This window comes from Squalius cephalus, assembly GCF_949319135.1.
Source record: "Squalius cephalus genome assembly, chromosome: 3".
NCBI classification, from domain to species: Eukaryota; Metazoa; Chordata; class Actinopteri; order Cypriniformes; family Leuciscidae; genus Squalius; species Squalius cephalus.
Genome location: NC_137124.1, coordinates 15,139,416 through 15,161,133, shown reverse-complemented (window position 1 = coordinate 15,161,133; position 21,718 = coordinate 15,139,416). Strand labels below are relative to the sequence as shown.

General features: G+C 38.5%; 1 protein-coding gene across 2 annotated transcripts in view; it reads left to right on the top strand.

Moving 5' to 3' along the window:
• The window catches only part of cemip (cell migration inducing hyaluronidase 1), a 122,040-nt gene that overhangs the window by 86,683 nt on the left and 13,639 nt on the right, over positions 1-21,718 (top strand). For both annotated transcript variants that reach the window (XM_079866509.1, XM_079866510.1), the window contains 9 exons: positions 11,320-11,489; positions 14,064-14,273; positions 16,277-16,482; positions 17,896-17,965; positions 18,169-18,297; positions 19,311-19,396; positions 19,705-19,836; positions 20,995-21,030; positions 21,323-21,478. In XM_079866509.1, the coding sequence (XP_079722635.1) occupies positions 11,320-11,489; positions 14,064-14,273; positions 16,277-16,482; positions 17,896-17,965; positions 18,169-18,297; positions 19,311-19,396; positions 19,705-19,836; positions 20,995-21,030; positions 21,323-21,478 (1,195 nt within the window). The remainder of the gene's footprint in view (positions 1-11,319; positions 11,490-14,063; positions 14,274-16,276; positions 16,483-17,895; positions 17,966-18,168; positions 18,298-19,310; positions 19,397-19,704; positions 19,837-20,994; positions 21,031-21,322; positions 21,479-21,718) is intronic.

The window sequence follows — 21,718 nt, the reverse complement described above, 5'->3', positions numbered from 1 at the left end:
AAAACATGAGGCTAATTTGCACTGCCCTTGGTTGATTGCGCTGGTCATTATGGAAATGATCAGACTGCATCTGTGTTCTTTAATTTGCGCGTCGTCAGTAGATCACACTCTGAACTTTGTCGGGTTTTGTCCGAAAAGTGTGTGACCCCTGTAGGCATCTCTTGGCGTTTGTCGGCGCTCGTTGTGTCGGGTCATGGAATGTCTGGGAAGTAATGTATACTACCAAAAATGGCAAAATATTTAGTGGTCTTTTAATGGTCTTACCCACTTTAATCACAAATTACTGGTCAGGAAATTAGCAATAATTGTTAGAAGTAACTTAGCACGGAATACCCTAACTTGCAGACAGCTTTTTACAGGAAGAAGAGTCAGTATTGTTTCTCTCAATGTTGATGGCTTCAAGCTGTTCATGAGTAGTTGAAAAATCTCTTTCTAGTTTATTTGATTTTAATGTGAGACCAAGTATTCACTATAGGGTTTAAATCTGGACTCTGACCAGGCCAAAACATGAGCCTGATGGACTTGTTCTCAAGCCACTTCTTGGTTGTCTTTGCAGTTTGGACAGGAACATTGTCTTGTTGAAAAATAACATCCGATCATTCCTCTTTAGATAGCGTTTCATTTGTAGGAAAAATTTGCGGACTGGCTCTGAATTTTCAAAATATCCAAACTGTAAATTGGGGCAAAAATATGGGCAAAAGTCATGTAGTGTATTCCAGCCTAAAGTTCGAATGTTTCTGTAATTTGGCCCCAGGAGATTGTTGATATCCAAACACCTCTAAAGCAAATGCTAGTATTCCAATTTATTTCTTTATACAAGTGTTTAGCAATGGAACCTCTTTATTGTTGGAATATGAGACATATTCCACATAATATCCCACAGATTTTGAATGGAATGTAGCATTTGTAGCAACCACCTCCACCTCCTCATTGCTTTAGCATTTTCCCAAAACATTCCAAAGCGTTCTTTTCAAAACATGTCAGATAATCCTTTAAGTTTTCTTATTGGCTATCAAGCTCAGGTTGCGCTCAGATTCTTTTTTTGCTGTTTAGAGAGCCTAGGGCAGGTGTGATTTCTCACGACAGCATGTTTGAGCTTCAGCCAGAACCAATGAGGTTCATTCTCTTGTTACGCAGCACGTTTGAGCTTCAGCAAGAACCAATGAAGTTTGTTCTCGCACATCAAGCAAGTTTGGTTGAGCTTCTGTTTATGTCAATGTTTAAATTTATGTTTAAAAACTGTTCTCTGTTTGTACATCCTAATTGCTGCTCTCAGTTGATCTCACTTGGTATCACCCTGACACCTACTTTAATACTATAGCAACAGTGTAGTGCACCAAAAAAAGGCATTACTGCCTGGACACACAGCCAGTTGATTGAATAACCCCTAAATAACTGTCCGTTAAGGGAACATGTCCCCTAATGGGTGAAGGGAACATTTCTGGAAAACATGCTTGTGTTTGCAGGAAAACTTTTATCTCAGTTTGTTGCTCAGAATTTATTGTTGTTTTCCATACTTCACAATCTTTATTTAATCTATCTATTTTAGTCTCTCATCTGTCTTTTCATCTCTCACTCTTTGTCTTTCTCCAAAACAACTTTCAACATCATTAAAAAGCATTTCCAGCTGTTCCATTGTTGGTTCCTCATCGTGAAGTCTCCCCATAATTTCTTGTGACAGCTCTCCGTTCGGCAGACGGGATGGTTCTATTTTAAGAGCCAAGTCAGCTCCTTTCTCGTTCCTTAAGACTTCAGCGGAGTGACTCATGCCACCAGACAAAGCTGTTGTTTATTAAACCTCAAAAATGTCTATTCCTGTCCGTGTAGAAGTTGCTTGTTGCTCTGAGGGGGTTTGTGCAGGTAAACTGCGCTGATTCACTTGGACGATTGTGTTTATCACATTGTAAAAACCATGACAGTTAGTTACTGTATACAAAACCATTGCATTTTGGAAATGCTGGCATTTGTTTTTTCATTGCCAAGTCATAATGAGATGTGCATGGCTGTGTAATATGAATATATTTATGTCAGTCAGCTTTTCAACTGCGTCATCCATCTTAATAATAGTTCCCCTTAAAAATGTCTATAGATGCATAAAGACGTGCGTCATCTGGAAAGCATCTTCTATTTTAATTGTCATATTTGGGTAAACATCTGTCTGATGAAAAGGCACACATTGAATGGATGTATACATGAAAGTTTTATCTAAAGTGACTTACAGTATAGTGCATTCAAGCATGTAATGTAGTCTACATTTTGTCATTACATGTATTCTTTGGCATTCAAAACTGGATTCTAATTCAATATATTTTAAAATATAATTTATTCCTGTGATGCAAAGCTGAATTTTCAGCATCCTTATTCCAGTCTTCAGGGTCACATGATCCTTCAGATAACATTCTAATATTTCTTATTATCATCAATTAAACATTTCTTATTATTATTATTATCAATCTTGAAAACAGTTGTGCTGTGTAATATATTTGTGGAAATTTAGCTTTTTCAGGATTTTTTGATGAATAGAAAGCTTTATGTCAGTCTGCTTTTGGTGGGTCTCATGCTTGTCAAGTCAAGTCAAGTCAAGTTTATTTTTGTATTTTGTTAAAGACAAATGCAACTTAATAAACTGCAATTGGGTTCGCAACTCCAGCTCGCCTTCAGTGGACTTAATGTGACAAGCATGAGACTCATCAACATTAGGTTGACACAAACAGACGTGACGGTTGCTTCAAATAGAAATCTTTAGTAACATTACAGGCGTAATTTCCACCACTTTTTGCCAGGATCGATATTGTCCCCACCACTTTTTTGAAACATCTCGCTGCACGGATATATACCTAATGCGAGTGAAACATATCCAGTTGACATTAATTTGTCCTAAATAAGAGGCAATCTGGTGCTGGAATGTGTTGTTTATCAAATCATGCTGAGTGTTCATTGAGTGAACATCTTTGATTTTAATGAGGGGAAAAAAACTATACGATGGCGGATTACCGGTACCTCTGACACACTTAACAAAAGTTCTACCATCAGACCATTAGGGAAGAATTAGGGAAGAATGCTGATGGCATATCTATGTATTTATTCACTAACGTGAAGTATCTCAGGACTAACAATAAATTGTATTATCGTAGATGTAAGAATGAAACTATCACATTAAACATGCGTTGATACATTAAACTCTGTGTAGCCTACTATTGAAATTGATTTCTGGACATCGTAATATTATTCAAGTGCTCAACCCACTTTTTAAAACAAAGTTACAGCACTGATTATACATGTCTTTAGTGTCCCATTTGACAAATGAATGCATCCTTGCTGAATAAAATGGTTAATTTCTTTCTTGCTGACCCCAAACTTTTAAACGGTAGTATAATTTTTTATTGTCACTTAAGTCACATTGAGTTGAATTAAACATTATTTGCAAATTGAAACTTGCAAGTCAGTCCTTAATTTCTGTTCATTGTGAGAAAAGCTCTGTTCTATATGACTCAGCTTCATCCTTAAACGTCAGTTCATGGGATTTCTTCTGGTCTGTTTTATCATCCTGCAGGTAAAGCCTAATTACTTTTAAAAAAGTACCACTTCATTTGAAGTATCACAAACTGTGCAGAACGAGTTATACACCAAAGTTAATTACTTAGTGTTTTATTCAGACAACTAATTGTAAGTATGAGCAATAGCAGTAGCTTCACAATGTGTGAAAGGCAAATGTGTTTTGGTAATAATTGCATGTGTATTATGTGCAAGCAGTGTCTTTGTTCTCAGCTGGTCCGTCCTGCTAATGGGAATTAACATCTCACCTCGAACACAGTTTGTTCCATAACTGAATTAAAGATAACGATTTGTTATTCTATATATCCATACCCCTGTGATGGTGCTGAAAAGTACAGGTCAAGGTCTGCTTAGCTTGTGGGCATGTCACTGTGACTCATTGCGGGGACACACACACACACACACACACACACACACACACACACACACACACACACTAATTAAGGATGGACACAACTCGTACCGCATTGAAAGTCTGCTCACGTCTTTCTGCCAGCACCCATGGCTTTTTGGTGTGTGAATGTGGCAATTTTTTTAATAGAGCCTGTAATTAAGTCCTTAATGGCACAGAATACATGTCTGCTTGAAAAATCAAGGCCTGAATGTGTGTATGCGCATGTGTTTACGCTCTGAAAAGCGTGTGTATACGCACTAAGACCTCCCTGCCTCGGCAGAGCAGAGGTCGCACATTCATTATCTGTCGGGTCGTAATTTGTCTCGACTGCCTGCACGATTAGAGCAGGTTTGTGTTGCAAGTGGGCGACGCAAACAAGGGAAGATGTCATAAAAACAAAGCGCCGGGTGTATTCATCACGACGAACGCAAAGATGCGTGTTGCTGATACATCACTAATGATGCTCTCGCAGGAGATTGATGGCGAATACTTGTCTCTCTGTGTTTTTGTCTCTGATGCGGAAATGTAGGACGCTTTCTCACTTTAAGACTGCTATAAAAGCCATTAGACAGTTTTCCAGCCCTGAGGAAACTCATTTAATCCTCTTCAGTTGTCTATTGAGATGCTTCTTTCATGCTGAGCGAATGTGCGTGCTTTTTTTTTTGTCTGAATGCATATCTCTCTGCGTTAGAAACGAGTTCGATTGTATCAAGTATGCGAATCACACAGCGGAAGTGTTTTAAGGCGTAGTAGGCGCACTTACTACATGAAAGGCTGTTGAGAAAGGTAGGCAGCGTGATTTTTCTGTCTTCTGACATGCCTCCTTTAGACCAAATTTGTAGAAAACAATCCCTGAATGCATTGCAATAAGGCCAGCGGAGTAGCCATCATTTCAGAAGTGAGGAGGACAGAAATGTCAAGTGTAATACATAATTTTTTCTGACCTTTGACTAATTGACAGGTTTTAATTTTGATCTCTTGCTTGTAGCTGGCTAAGGAATCAAATACAATGCTGAACAATAACCAACAATTTGTGTTCTATCATGTTATAATAATTGGAAATAATATCTCAAATATTTTCCTAACGACAATTTTATGATTGGTTTATGTACTGCAAACACTTGTCCATTAAGTCATCATGGATTTTATGGAATGTAAAAAAAAAATTATAGCATGTGTTTTTAAAGACACTAACACTTGATGAGGATTTTTTTTGGTTTCACAGAATAAGGCAGAAAATATGCAGCATGTTATAGTTTCTATACTGTAATAAAGGCTATAATAGCACTGCATTTTTATACTTTGTTGTTATGAAAATACCACAGAATGGCTTGAAAAACACACATAAACCATATATTGTCGCAACTCTGTGTTTATTTTCTTCATGTTTCGTCAGTCAAAACATTTCCCCTTTTTATTCCAAGTGGTGCTCACTGCAGAGCCAAATGACGTCCAGCTCCCCCTCTCTGGATGTAGTGGGTGGAGCTTGATCTAGTCCAGCTCCACCTCTGTTGATCTAATGGGTGGAGGGATATGGTTATAGGCTCGTTCGACTTGAATCGGCGCTGCACAGTGAATGACATCAAAATACCGCGAGAGCGAATAGAGAGCAGACGGCTCCTTAAAGGGATACTTCACCTCTGGAAAGATGAATGTGGATTTAAAATAGGTCATTTATGTAGAAGAAATGTGAAGAAATTTCTTTCTAGACTGAGAAAAGCCAGAAAATGTATTTTTGCCTCATGTGGATGAAAGACAACAACTTCCAGAATGCACTTGCTTCGCTGCCCTAGGAGGCCACGCCTACTGGTAAGAGAGCGCAGTTTAAAACAAGGTTAAGCTACCAGTGAGTCTCCGTGACGAGTCTGCCTGGGATTTCGGGATCGCCCAAAATGTCCGGGATTCGGCTTTTGCGTTCTACAGTCGCCATTCATTATGTTTACTGTGGCGAGCAGGACGAGGCTGACGGCCGCGGTAGAACGGCGCGAGGCCGGTGGCGTCATTACTGAGACGCGCCGGTCTCGCATCTCTCACGTAGGAGCGGGAATTTTCTTAGCAATGTTAAAACGCACATCAACCGATCACTTGTTTAGCGTTCATGTAAACACTATATTCAGATTCACCAATCGGAATGAATTCAGTTAGATTGAAACAAGAGGTGTGCATGTAAACAATGAATGGCGACCGCAGAAAGCAAAAGCCGAATCCCGGACATTTTGAACGATCTCGCCCGCCGGACAAGTCAGGGAAAAGGAGGATGGTAACCCCTACTTACTCAGCTTTCTCCACAGAACAAGAGCCTGCTAGCTTAGCTTCCAAAGAAAGACGGCTGACACTGTGTACATTCTGTGAGTGAGATCCCGCCCTCTATGGGCGGGCTGAAAACATGCGGAACAACGCCTTCTACTGGCTGTAGTCTTTAGCCTCTGGACAGAAAATCCTCCGATGACGCAAAATGATGATTTTTGCGTCATCGGAGGATTTTTTCCAGACAAAAAATACATAAATCTCTCCTCTCAGGGGGATATGAGGGTGGAAAGCATGGTAATTCGAAAATACTACAGGTTTTCTACTAATACAAAGCTTAATGCTAAATCCTGAAGTATCCCTTTAAGCTTTTGAATTGCGCTCGCGGTACTTTAATGTCATAAACCGACTGGTCTGTGCAGTGCCGGTTCAAGTCGAACAAGCCTAATGAGTAGGGTTAGCCAGGGTGTGTTTAGACAAGATTACATTCAGAGAGGGGGAGCTGGACGTCACACTCTACCTATTAGCTCTGCAGAACTCTGGATGGCTTTGTCCAAATAAGGGATTTCCTGGAACGTCATAAGTTATTACTTCTACGAGTCTGTTTTGAACTTTCTGGGAGGGAGAGTCCTCTGGCTTTGAGTATGAATGGAACATACATTACATGAGAGTGTTTAGCGCTCCATAATGGGTACATCGAATAAAACGTCATGTCATGCATAGACTATCATGTCTCTTTGAATTTAAATCTAGATTTATTCACATTGACACATGAAAACCTCTAGTGAACACACTTGCCGGAAAAATGTGTGAGTTTACGTTTCATTAAAAGTGCAGGGGACATTGAGTATAGAGAAAAATGTGAATACTTGTGTGTTTAATTTTTTCATGTTTAAAGCGAGTTGTAAAAATTGTATTTTTAAAATATTATTTATTTTAGTTATTATTTTAGAATTTTTGTATTTTTATTTTTTTCATTGTTTTTTATGGAGCAAAACTCCACCCATATTACTTATAATGCATAACTAGTTCAAGTTCATTTGTCAAAACTATTCCCAGTCCCACTGTTAAAAGGGCAATAAGCCTAAATATCATACATTTTGTACAGAAGATTTAATATAATTGTTTTAACAAAAATATGACCTTCATCTTTCTGCTTCCATAATTTTAAGTGCATTACTGTAAATGTTATTTATTTATTTTTTAATTTATCACAAATGTCAAATTCTCTTGATCAACCCGCCCATCATTCCCACCCTGATGGGATCATTACATTCGTTCATAAGTGTATGGCATCATATGTTGATGGAGCATCGTTCCGTGTGTGTGTTATTTAGCAGGGTGTTGATGGGTGATGAGTGTTTTTGCTTGACTGTGGATTAGGTGTTGATGTGTTTTTGGTGGAGTATGTAAGTATTTTTGTTCTGTGGGTGTGGATGTGGAGTGGTGCAGGACGAGTATGTACATGTGTGTGTATGAGGATTGTGGGTGTCTGTGGTTGTACGCTTTATTTCCATCCTATTTTTTAGAAAATCTCATCTATTCACACTCTCTTCGGCATCTCAATGCACAGGATGAATAGTGAGTGAATCATTCTTTTGAAATTGTTCATGATTCAGTTGAACTGATGATCCTCATTTTAATTTATCAACATTTAGCAATGCCCAAGCAACCAGAAAATATCTGATATTGCGATTTTTCTTATAAACGTTGTAATTTCGAAAATGTGATTTAAAAAAGCACCAAATGTGCTGTGCGTACAGAGCTACACAATTTGAATTGTGTGTGGTGATGGAAAGAAACCCATCTGTCTGCTTTTCCTCACTGGCGGCCAGACAGAAGCAGGAAGTAGTTGCAATCTGTTGACCCTTGTTTGTTCTGAACTTTCACCCTTTTCTCATCTGTCTGCTTGGTGCCAGCTGGCCATCAGCTCATTTGATGGTGATTTTTAAGCGAGGGGATAGACTGAGGTGCGTGATTGCAATAGATATGCATTCATCTTGTCATCATGCAGCCAATAAAATGGCGCACAACAATTAGACAGCTGCAGACTGCTGTTTGTTCTGAATAAACTGTTAAAACAGTCTGGATGCAAAATCCATCTTTATTTCTGAAACCTTCATAACATTCCCCAAAAAGCCTTCTTTTTCTCTGCATTTCTCCTCTTCTCTAGCTCGCTTCCTAGTTTAATTGTCTGATAAACATGGCTATTTGGTCCTGTTTACATCTGGTATTAAGATGCGTTTTGGTCGATCGGATCACAAGTAGACGAGGCAGACACATAGCCGTTTACACCTGCTGTTTTAATCTGTCTCTTTTGTCCACTTTCAACCACTTCTGTCCTGATTTGATTTCTTCGTGGGGAGGGTCTATAGGCTGGTAAATGTATTGGCTTTGTCAGATCTTTCGATCCAAAGGACGAAATAAGCTTGCTCAATTTATATATGAACGTCCCTTGAGAAGACGGAGAAACATACGGAAAACAGCAGCTTTCATTTCTGTATAGCCACAAGAACATGGCGAATGCATGAGTGCACGTTAGAAATCAGGAATGGTGAGAGAACTTTGTGCTTGATTTTGTCTTCAACCCAAATTTGGGTCTTCAGCCAATGAAGTTTAAATGCTGTCTGGTTAGTGCTCTTCCCATAATGTTTACGCATTAGATCAGTAGGCGGAGAGTAGACGTCTTTTGTGGCTGTTCGAACGCATTCGACCACATGATCATCTACACTAAAAATCCTGTATATTCGACTAGCTCTGGAAGTGGTCGAAAGTGGACAACCTCAAAACGTTTTAGACCCTGTTTACAACTGTATATGGCGTCGTCCACTTATGATCCAATCGACCAAAACACATCTTAATACCAGGTGCAAACAGGGCCTTTGATGAATTACTTTTGTTCATTTTGTCTGTTGTTTTGAAGGTAACACTTTATTTAAATGGTCTACTTTAGACATTCTACTAACTATAAGTAACTTTGTATCTGCATGTCAACTAGCAGTCATTAGAGAATGCTTAATATCTGATTTTTACACTTTATTTTGATGCTTATTTTGATACAGACATTCTTCTATAAGTAACTTTGCAAGTACATTTCAACTTATTTCCCTAACCCTAACCCTAACCTAACAGTCTACTAATACACTAAGTCACTTTGCAACTATGTATCAACTAACTATCATTAAAATTAGTAGACTATATAAAGTGGAATATCAAAATAAAGTGTTACAGTTTTGGACAAAAGCATCTTCTAAATGCACAAATGTGTAATGTAAATAATCAGAAAACTGTTCTTAATTAAGTGAAAAGGGAGAATTTGATTAGAAATATAAATGAAATAAATTGAGCATATCTGAGCACACTTGGAGAAATGATTGAGATCTTTTACACAAGAATATCTGGGAAGCAGAAGACTTGGAGATCACTTAGGTACATACCTGTAGACAAATATCTCTTTGTGCTTAAGCATTTGAGATATTAAAGAGATCTTTATTTGTGATTTCTCTTTCCTCCGGGTTCTCTTTCCTTTCCTATGTCCTGCTCCTGTGCCAGACAGAATCTGTTAGACAAACATCTCAAGGTCCAATCGTATAGTGACTAGTCATTTAAAAAAAGAATAAATGAGCATTGAGAGGCATCTCATCCATTAGGATGAGCAATTTGTCAACATGGCCCAGTCTCTCGGGACCTGTCGGGAAAGATGATGTGGAAAGTGAGAGAGCTGGGCATTCCTGTTTGTGATTATCAGATGAGCTCTGAGTCTTGGAGCCTCTTCAGCCCAGTATCTGGGTCAGGCTGGAAGAATGTCTGAGGGTGGAATGACATCTCTCTCTCTGTCCCTCTACGCCTTCTCCAATTTAAGCCATGAAATTCCTCCAAAATATATGATAACTCAAGAATTGTCTTCCTTGCTCTTTCTCATTAGGCCTATTTTTTTTTTCTCAGCTTTTTTCATATCTTTCTGCATGTATTGTTTCTCTCTTAATCTATTTTTCTCAGTATGTCTACTAAAGTATCTCAAGTTACTAAAGTATCTCAACTTACTAAAGAAACTTGCAGTGTCCAGAAACTCTGAGAACTTCTTATATTATGTGTGAGACTGACTTTTGTGAAGGAGGAGAAAGACACACAATCCATACAGTGATTGATTGACAGATCTGTCTAGGGTTGGGGAAAATTCTAGCTGTAGACACGTGTTTGTTTCATCTCTTACAAAAAATAGTCTTGTGGTTCCACTGTACAGTGATGGTGTCAGATGGTAATGATCACCACATTCATGCACCGTGGTATTTACATGGTCTTACCATGGTACATCCAAAAAATTATGGAAACCATGATGAATATCCAAATATGATTGCTTTTTTAGTACTATTTTTAGGGATGGTAATAAACTGCAATGAAATATACTTTTGTATGGAAATTTGTCTTGGTACATATACACAAAATACTGTTGTTCTGCTTCAAATGCTATAACTTACACAGGGCTAGGCTGGGGCTAAAATTCAGCCCTGGACAAATCCAGCCCAGAAGTGAATATTTTGCTGGGGTTACTTTCTTCTGTGAAACACAAAAGAAGATATATTGAAGAATAATGTAACAAACCATTTTGGTTACCCTTTACTTACACTGTATGGAATAAAAAAAGTCCGAAACGGCATATTTGTACAGTGTTAATAATTGCTGGTGAGACTGATCCGGCTCAGCTTTTGTCCGGGGCTGGTGCATGTTTAGTTTTATCGGGTAGCTCTGTTTTGTCACAGTTTTGGAGTATTTGCCTTTTGCAGTTTCATACGCGCTGAAATTTAAAAACAGTGCCTAAAAATTTGAATTTAAAAACAGTGCCTATATATTTCCCGGTATACTCACGATGCCCAGTACATGCTGGTGTATATATACAATTTAGGAATTATATATTCTGCTTCACACTATATAGACTAATAAATTAGAAAAAAACATAAAACATTAAAAGCATTAAAAACAACTCCATATGCATCGAAAGACATCATAAATCAATAAAAATAACATACAACATTATTAAAGATTACATAGCTGAAGCTAATTGTAGTAAAATGACATTTACACCAAGTGTGATAAAATTGTGTATGTTTGTGTGTGTCCTCCAGGTAAACCAGCGTACCTTCACATAGGAGAGGAGGTGGACGGTGTGGACATGCGGGCAGAGGTCGGACTGCTGACTCGCAACATTTTGATCAGAGGCGAGATGGAGCCAACCTGTTACGGCAACGAAGCCTGCAAGTTCTTCTCCTTTGATACGTTTGGTGGACATCTCAAGGTAATCTGACCCTCCTGTCAGTTCAAACAAGCATTTTTGTATTAAGTACCACCTACAGTTGTCTTTAATGCCTCCATCCACTAGCTCATCTCACCATGGATGTTAACACCCTCAGAGTGAAATATTGCAGCGATGGCACCCCTAGCTAGACATTAACACTCTGTCACACAAGCAGAACAGACATTTTTTTGGCATCGTCTCCTGCAAAAGGCCTGTCAGTATCAGTGTGTGTGTGCGTGTGCGTGTGTGTACGTGATGAGGCGACTCAAACGGCTGACCTCTCTAGTAATTGGCCCAGATCTGACTGTTCCTTTCCCCTCCTCACCTTCGCTGTCATGGAGAAGGTTGGCCTGTTTCTCCACAAGAAGAAATTTCCACATGCAACAACTAGGCCATCCTGTCTTTCAAGTTGTGGGGAAACTACCTTTGACACAAGCTACCTTGCAGTAATGATTTTAGAAGGGATAAATATTAAAACAAGTACAAATGATTCTGTTTTTTAAAGAATAGTAACCCTAAAAATAAAAATTCTGTTATCATACTGAACCTCATGCCATTCTAAACCTGTATCATAGTGTCTATCCCAGACGCAAACGACATGGCACGACGCAAAAACAGCAAATAGAACCCATTATAATCAGAGATGCTGTCTACACTGGACGCGACACAACAAATTTGTTATTTCTGACATACTTGAAGGTGACCCTAAAAACATCTAGCAGCATCCTAATAACCAGCCAGGTGACACTTGCGACTGACTAGCAACCAACCAGAAGATTAGCACAATGTTGGTGTATCTCTTTTCCATACAGTGAGAGCTTACAGTAGAGTGACTAAGGTCTCATAAGGGGCTTTCGCACCGGGTAGTTTTAGGAACTAGCCACCAGGGTGGTTCCCCGAAAATGAATGGTTCCCTTAGGAACATTTTCCTGGTTGCTTTCGCTTTTGCTTTTGCTTTTTTTTTGTTGTTATGACTTTTATTTTGACGGCACTGAGAACGCCAGAGCCTGAGTTCACAGTGCTCGCATTCTCCGTGTTCATTAGTTTACGATCTGTCTAACAGTCCTAATACGTTATTAGATAGAATTGTTATAAATAGAAAGTAGACAGTATATGAAAAGGCATTAGTGTATGCCATGTGGTTGATATCCAGTGTCGCTAGCAAAGCAGAAATACATAATCATGTTTGGCTTGGTCCCCTCAAAGTTGCGTTTGATTTTCTCCTTAGCTAAGGTTAAGAGGCCCATCTATCACTATTTTCTGTGTTCGTAGAGTTAGTTTCTGGAGTAAATATATAGGCTATAATCTGTGTGTTTACACAGCTTTTTTAAAAATGGCAGGTGCTGGTGTTTCACGTGCGTTCGGCCAATCAGCATACACCAACATCACTGGTAGTTCCTATAGTGCTGGTTTAGACCCTACTCTGAAGTAGGAGCTAAATTAGTTCCTCCAAAAGGAGTTCTTAGAACTAAAATCGTTCTTAGTTCCTGCGGTGCGAATATGCCAAAATCGCGGAACTTCCGCCAATAGTTCTAGGAACTATGAAAAGGTTTGTTCGGTGCGAAAGCCCCTATAAATGATTTTCTATATAGTGTTAGAATGAATTCAGCAAATGAACTTAAGCTGTATCTGTGTTTGTAAAGGGTCAGCCAGGGTCAACATGTCAGTCTAAAGTGCTCTTCACTCACACACCCATGCGAAAACATGTTCAGCCTGCTTGTCTAGAGCAATGAACCCACTAACACACTTAACATCTGATCGGACAATTTGGGTTTGTGTTTATGGGCTTCAACCACAAGGGAGGTCATAAAAACCGCCTTCCAAAGTCATGCTGTCACATTCTCATGATATTTGCCAGGCGACTAATCTAATTTATGAAACATTTAGAGAAATATCAGGCCGGGGTGAAACTGTACATTTGGCTGTCCAAAGGATGAAAGACATTAATTGGAGCCAAATTTTGCCACCTTCCCCTGGGAAACGTCAGATCATCTTAGTTTTACTCGCATTCTTCTGCATCGCACAGATATGACGTGCAACATATTTCACATTCTTTGACTTGAAACGATGTGATGTAGGTCACAAAAAAAAAGGCAGCCATTAAATCTGAAAGCGAACGTTCTGCCAGAAGTGCGAGAACGAGAGAAGAGAGGAAATCAATCTAGATGACACCTTTAACTTCCCGCCCGTCCATTTATTCACACATATACTGGTATGCACGTCTCCAGTCTTATTCTGAAAGTGTGTTGATTTTTACATTTCTCACTTTTGACGTTCTTTCATCTAGATTCTCGAGTTTCAGATTTCAAATTTCCATATTAAGAAGCACAACTTGCATAGACCCTGTGACCGCTTGTAATCAGAGGGGGTTTAGATAGAGATCACGATTCTCCCAAGATTCTGAACAGACAACTAAACTATTTAAAATGTTTAATTACTGTGAACATCAGTGTTTATATACTATAAATACTATAAACCTTAATCCCAGTACTTCTGTGATAATAAGAATTTTTGTATCTGAAATGGCACAAAGGAGTGTAATTTTCCTGTCTCTGTGTTTTTTTTTTTCTTCAGGTGGAGCGAGGTTTCCGTGCGGTGCATGTGGCAGGGGTGGAGTTGAAGCATATGGGGCAGCAGTCTATGGGTCACTATCCTGTCCACTTCCATATGAATGGGGACGTGGATGACAAGGGTGGCTACAACCCACCTACTTATGTGAAAGACCTGTCCATTCATCACTCCTTCTCCCGATGCGTCACCATTCACGGCTCCAACGGGTTGCTGGTGAGTTTCAGGCCAGAAGTTGTGTGTGCTTGAAGACATCCATAATGAGTCTCTGCTATAAAATTCATTGAATTAATTTTGATAGAATGAAGTCTTTTGTTTCTCTTGAGCAATGGCCGGTGGAATTTGTTCCCTCAATTTTCAAACAACATTTTTATTTTCTATAAATATCTAAAAATCCTTGAGACAATATTTACTTGAGAAGCAAAATTTAACATTACATTTTTTTATGAATATCTAAACATACTTAAAACAGGGTACATTTTCTTGAGAAGAAAACAAGACAATAAGACATTTGTTTTAGACATAAACTTAACAAATGCAAAATATAGTGAGGATTTATAAAAAAAAAAAAAAGTAGTCTATACTAATATTGCTCAATGTTAGGGTTAACCTAGGATGCTAATAGAGAGGCACCTCAGCTGACACTTACCTAATTGACAAACTAGGCTTTATGTTTCACTCTTGATATCTAGTTGTTTTGCAGATATTGATGCCCTCTGGCATATTTTCTAGTTTTGTTTATATCATGGGGAGAAACATAGAGCTGAAAAGGGTACTTGGCTTCTTTTGTCTCTTAACAAGTTAAATAAAAAATATGGATTGTCAGAGCTCAACAAAACAGGAATATGAATCTGTAATTTAATGTGTAGCAGTCTGCCCTTGGCTTTTCTAAAAAGCATAGAGCTTCTGTTCAAACACTTGTCAAAGAAACGGGACTGTCGCTATAAGCTGCTTTATTTTCTTCACAGGAGACGAGGTGAAAGGTAACGGTACAATGAAGCCACATTATTTGTTCGTGAAAGCGAGCTGCGATTTTATTTTGGAGCCAGCAGGGGTCGGGTGGGTTGGCATCCCAACTTTAGAGCTCTGACGGGAATAACTCTTTGACAAGGGTTGCTTCTAATGCGTTTAACAAGGCTAAATGTTATTTTGCCCAGCGGTAGTTGTACCACACACTGAGGTAGTTTACAATTCACCTATTTCTTTGAAAGGATTAATGGAATTGCTTTCAGTCCCAAAAATCATGTTTGTTTGCCTACTCACACTGGGTGGATGATGTTTCCATCAGGGTTGGATGTGGTGGCAAAAGGTGCAGCATTTCAGCTTAACCTGATGCTGTTTCAAATGTGCATTCACAGCAGGACTTTGAAAATAGAAGATAGCTGACATCTTATAGGGAAACATCTTTTAGTGGTTTTCATGTTCAGTTGTTGATTACCTTGAGAATTACATAAAGGAATGGAAAATATGACATTTTTATCATCATTTACTCACCCTCATCATGTGGATTCAAACTAATATTTTCCTTTGAAATGAAATATTCTTCATTGTTGGATGGTCGTCCAAAAATAAGTTGTCCACACAAGGAAAGTGGATGGGGATTTATATTGCCAAGCTTAAAGTTGTCAAAATGTGTATACAATAATATCAGATACTGTATACTGTATTGCATGAACATTAAATTATAGAGGAAAAGACTACCATAGATCCTGTAATATTACCACTTTAGTCATGTCCCATATCAAATACTGCAGATTTTCATATCATTTCCCTCATGGATGGATGGATGGATGGATGGATGGATGGATGGATGGATGGATGGATGGATGGATGGATGGATGGATGGATGGATGGATGGATGGATGGATGGATGGATGGATGGATGGATGGATGGATGGATGGATGGATGGATAGATAGATAGATAGATAGATAGATAGATAGATAGATAGATAGATAGATAGATAGATAGATAGATAGATAGATAGATAGATCTACATTTTCACTGAAAATGTTCACAAACTAAGACTCTCTACTTCTGTTTTTGATTCTGGTTCATATTAAGAGTAAGTGATAATTCATATGGGTATTCTTTTACTTGTTTTCACACTTCTTTATGTGAAGTTTTCCTGATTCATGTAGTAGCTATGATTTTGTTTTCCTACCCACAATTGCTAAAAGCCTCATCTCCTGTCTTCTGATGTTTTTAATTTCCCGGTAGGTGAAAGATGTTGTCGGCTATGATGCTTTAGGACATTGTTTCTTCACTGAGGACGGACCGGAGGAGAGGAATACGTTCGATCATTGTCTGGGTCTTCTGGTCAAGGCCAGCACACTGCTACCCTCCGACAGAGACAGCAAGATGTGCCGTGACATAACCAACGGAGCTTATCCTGGATACGTGGCCAAACCACGGCAGGACTGCAGGTATAAATCACACTGACCTGAGAGATAATGGAGAGGATGGTGTAGATCAAGTATCTCAAGAAACTAAGAGCATCAAACAAATCGCACCCTAAATCAAAAGAAATGATCAAGAATATGTATGTGTATACACTATATATAAATAGATGCAGTATGAAATGTTAATTGTTTATCATATTACTGTTCAATTAGCATTTCCAATATTTGTCAAACTAATCGCAATACTGTATGGTTGTCTAAGCAAATCGTGCAGCTCTAATTTTTGCATCGTTAAGAGATATTGTAGCCATGATCATTATTCTAGCTACATTCTGTTGACTCATTCCTCTAACAAACCCTTTTTTTAGTTGTTTTCTCACACTCGCTGGTGGTATTCTTTAATCAAGGCTTCCTCTTAAGAAAGCATTGCTTTGACGTGAAGGAGAAATTAACAACACAACATGCGGTCGCACTGATGATAGTTTCCGCCCGCACTCATTATTGTTTAATGATTTTTATCCTTAGATGCACTCGCATTCTTCGAACCTCTGATAATCTTTGCTAATTAAAATAACAACATGACCACATTAAGAAACCCTGCTAAAGTCTAGCTGCGAAACTTTCTGGGTTGTAAAAACTGGGGTTGGGTGTTGACAGTAAATATGTTTAATCTGAACCGCAGAGCTGCGAGAGCTGGGAATTGCTTTGAAGTGCGGTTAAGTGTGGAGCATTAGGGTGTGGTGAATACTCATGGAATCGAATCCTTCCTTTTTGACGATCTGTAGTTGCACATCTTAAAAAAAAAAATTTTCTTTTCACATGGCTGTTTATCTTCATACAAACACCTTGTCTGTGCAGAATTTAGAATTTAGACCAGTTCCATATAACATGTGAAACTAACAGGCTTCCAAAGCTTTGGGGCATTAAATTGCGTTAAATTGCTAATTGCTCTCATATATATTGCATGAACATTGCACCTTTTAGATTGAAATTCAGTCAATAGGGAGGTTAAAGCTTCACAGCTCTTAAATTATATAAGAGACTGCCATAGATGCTGTGATATTATCACTTTAGTCAGATGTGATTAAGACACATAATATTGCAGAAAGACATCCCTCACAGATAGACAGATGACAGACAGATAGACAGATAGATAGATAGACAGATAGATAGATAGATAGATAGATAGATAGATAGATAGATAGATAGATAGATAGATAGATAGATAGATAGATAGATAGATAGATAGATAGACAAGCAGAAAAAGGATGAATCTCTCTTTTTTCACATTAGTTACAGTAGAGCCAGTAATAATCTGTTTGAGATGAGGTTAAGAATGGACATGTGGTAAATGTCAGCCGTGTTTGTTTATGTTTGTGACTGCAGAAGTAGGCAGCAATAAGATCTAATCAGTGTCTTTCTCTCTCTCTTTCTCAGCGCCACCTCCACCTTCTGGATGGCTAACCCCAATAACAATCTCATCAACTGTGCCGCGGCCGGATCCGAGGTTAGTCTCGTTACCACGGCGATGCCTCTGATTAATGGGGCCTTTCCACCTACCATGCTAATTTGTGATGGATCATACAGCGGCATGTGTTGGTTAGCTGTGGATGTTTTTTATATACCGCTGTGTGCTCATTCTCTATGTGTTTTGTGTCATTAGGGCGGCCATTAGCACTGTCTTATGTGTGTGTGTGTGTGGCCTTGCAGGAAACGGGATTCTGGTTCATTTTCCACCACGTCCCCACCGGTCCATCAGAGGGCATGTATTCCCCTGGCAAGTCCGAACATACACCCATGGGACTGTTCATTAATAACAGAGCTCACTCCAATTACAGGGTGAGTGTTTGTGTGTGCATGTGTTGTAGGTGCGCGTCATTATGAATGAAAGTGGGTCACGGCACCAGAGATATAGGTGCCGCTAGCGCCGCTGTATACACCACTAAAAGGCTGATGCTTGAGATTGATGATCTTGTTGTTCAAAAAAAGGAAGCGGACGAACGCTTTCTCTCACGCTCCTGCGGTAATCTATGGCATCATTCTCAGTGCGGCCTATAATTGAAATATAATTCATTTTGAGCCGCTAGCTACTTAGCCGTTTAATAAAACATGATTTAAGGGTTCGGGAATCTTGGTGTCTTTGAGCTGAAACACAGTACCATCCTCGGTCTGAGTGAATGTATGGCGGTGCACAGGGAGACTTATCTTTATGACGGCAAGGTTTTACAGTGAGAAAAAAAAATATTTTTTTGCTTATAAGCTGGTGTTTTTTAAAAATTTTGTTTAGAAATATTGACTTACATTTTTTTTTATCTTTTTGAAAAAAAAGTCTCTTCTGCTCACCAAGGCTGCATTTATTTGATTAGAAATACAGTAAAAACGGTAATATTGTGAACTATTATTACAATTTAAAATCAGTTTTCAATTTGAATATATTTTAAAATGTGATCTACTCCTGTGATGCAAAGCTGAATTATCAGCATCATTAGTCTTCAGTGTCACATCATGATCCTTCGGAAATCATTCTAATATGCTGATTATTATCAATGTTGATAGTGTGCGATAGTGTGCAAGGGAAAGTGTGTGTATTGGATTGTGTATTTTCTTCACGTATTTGCCTTCATTAGTGTGATAAATTCATTTGTAAAAGTACAAATATTGCATATAGTCTCTTAATTAACATGTGCTCATAAAATCTGCATGGTAATCCTTTTAGAGTGAGCAAAAGGTTATAGAATTTGAGTTGGGGTATATGTTACTCTGCAGGACGTCAACAAATCTGTTAGGTTTATTTAAAGCACTGATGAAGGAGGTCTTGTTTTTCATGTTTTGCTGTTTATGTGTCTTGGTAGGCGGGGATGATCCTCGACAATGGAGTGAAGACGACCGAGGCTAATGCGAAGGACAAGAGACCCTACCTCTCCCTCGTAGGAGCTAGGTTAGCATTTACAATTTCCCACTCCTGCTGAAGCTTTGGGTTTGGGTGCTTCTGCGTTGGTGTTTTAAAGGAATACATTTTTTTGTCATATACTCACCCACCTCATGGCTACTTTTTTCAAACAATAAAAAAAAAAAAAAAATTAACTAAGGCTGTCAAGCTCTGAAAACCCACAAAAGATTTATAGAAATGGTACATATGACTGGTGCGCTATAACTTTAACAACCATAAACACCATGCTGTCCAGCACATCAGCTAACAAAACCAGACATCAGATCCAGCATGGACCAGTGTCCCTTCTTTGGCAGGTACAGCCCACACCAGGATGCAGACCCCTTTAAACCAAGAGTTCCTGCTCTAGTCCACCATTTTGTGGCCTACAAGAACCAGGACCACGGTGCATGGCTGAGAGGAGGAGACGTTTGGCTGGATGATTGCCAGTAAGCATTTTAATTCTTGAATTGGCATGCCCTCAAGTTAGAAAATCCTAAATTTCCTACTGGTAGTTATGCCACTGTGGCCATCTTCTGTCTATTATTTTATTTTATTTTATTTTATTTTATTTTATTTTATTTTATTTTATTTTATTATTTTATTTTATTTTATTTTATTTTATTTATTTATTATGCCATTTGGCCATCTTCTTAATGGCAGGGTCAGCAGTTTTTTTCTAAAATATTTTTTTCCAAATTTGTTGAAACTTTCTTTATATACCAATACATAATTAAAATGTAAGCACTCTGAAAAAGAGAGTATAAAAATCGAGTGTCTGTAGTCCTCTCAGGGCGCAATAAACACAGCTACTTACACAATTCAAACGGGTGCGCGCATGTGGGCAGCTCCTGTAGCAGCAGGGGTGGTAGCCATGGTAGCGAGGGAGAGTGACAGTCGCCCAGCAAATCATTTCATTCGTTCCGAATGGAAATAAGTAGCTGTGTTTATTGCAGTCCTGCGAGGACTACAGACACTCGATTTTTATACTCTCTTTTTCAGAGTACTTACATTTTAATTATGTATTGGTATATAAATAAAGTTATAAAAAAAAAATAGTTTTTTTTTTTTTTTAGAACAAAAAACTGCCGACCCTGCCTTTAACAGCTTATTTTATTTTATTTTATTTTATCAATCATATCTAGATGGGATGTTTAACATGAGCAGCTGTTTTTGTATGATGAAACTGAATTATCACTAAACCTCAACATATATGAAATATCACTTACTAAATGCAACGTCCACTGAAGGCCTTCAATAAAAAAAATATTATTTAAATGCACTACATTTAAAAAAATAAAATAAATAAATAAATAAATATATATATATATATATATATATATATATATATATATATATATATATATATATATATATATATATATATATATATATATACACTTGTGTCAACATAGCTTCAGTAAAACAGCTTTAGATGAGGCATATAAACTCTACTTCTGTTTAGCGTCTCTGACACAGACTTATGACTTCAATCATGCGTGCGAGTCAGTTGTGATTGTTTGCGCTCTAGAATCTGATGAGTGTTATTGCAGTGTGCATGGCATGTGGTCAGCACTGACATATCCCTTCATCTTAATTGCACACAGGTTCGCTGATAATGGAATCGGCCTGACTCTCGCCAGGTAAACCCACTAATCACCATTTTTCCTTTATTCTATTATTTTCTTTGCACACATTTCAGCAGTCTAAAAATGAAATGTTCATATTTGCTGAATTTATTATAGCGCAGGGCATAGTGCCTGTAATTGGAAAATGCCTTATATGGGCGGCTTCTTAAGATGCAGTAAAGGAGGTTTTTGTGGGAATGTAAAAGTAATTTATTGGTGAGAACGCAGCAAAGATGTGATGTTTATTCTCAAAAGGTGAGGAATCGCACTGCATTTTTCTGACTTTGTGCTTCTTTGCTTTGCACAGTGGCGGAACATTCCCGGATGACGACGGCTCCCGTCAAGAGGTGAAGAACTCATTGTTTGTGGGAGAGAGTGGGAACAGAGGGATGCACGACCTGAATGATCAATCCTGGGGACCGGGTGGCCCTGATCATCTCGGCAGGTCTCTACCGAGAGGAACGTGAGTGCTGTGAACATCGGTTTTTCCTTTATCTTGCTATTGCACAACAAAACACTACTTTAAAGTGTTGTGAATGGTGCGGAAGTGTGCACCAAGGTTTCCAGAGAAGCATTTGTTCAATTTTCTGGCCTTTCAAAGAGAACAATGTCTGTGACCTTGGTTTTGACTTTGACCTATTAATGCCCACATTTTTCCCAGAAATGTCTGTAAAGTGCTGTAAGCCATTTTTGCGGAAAATAT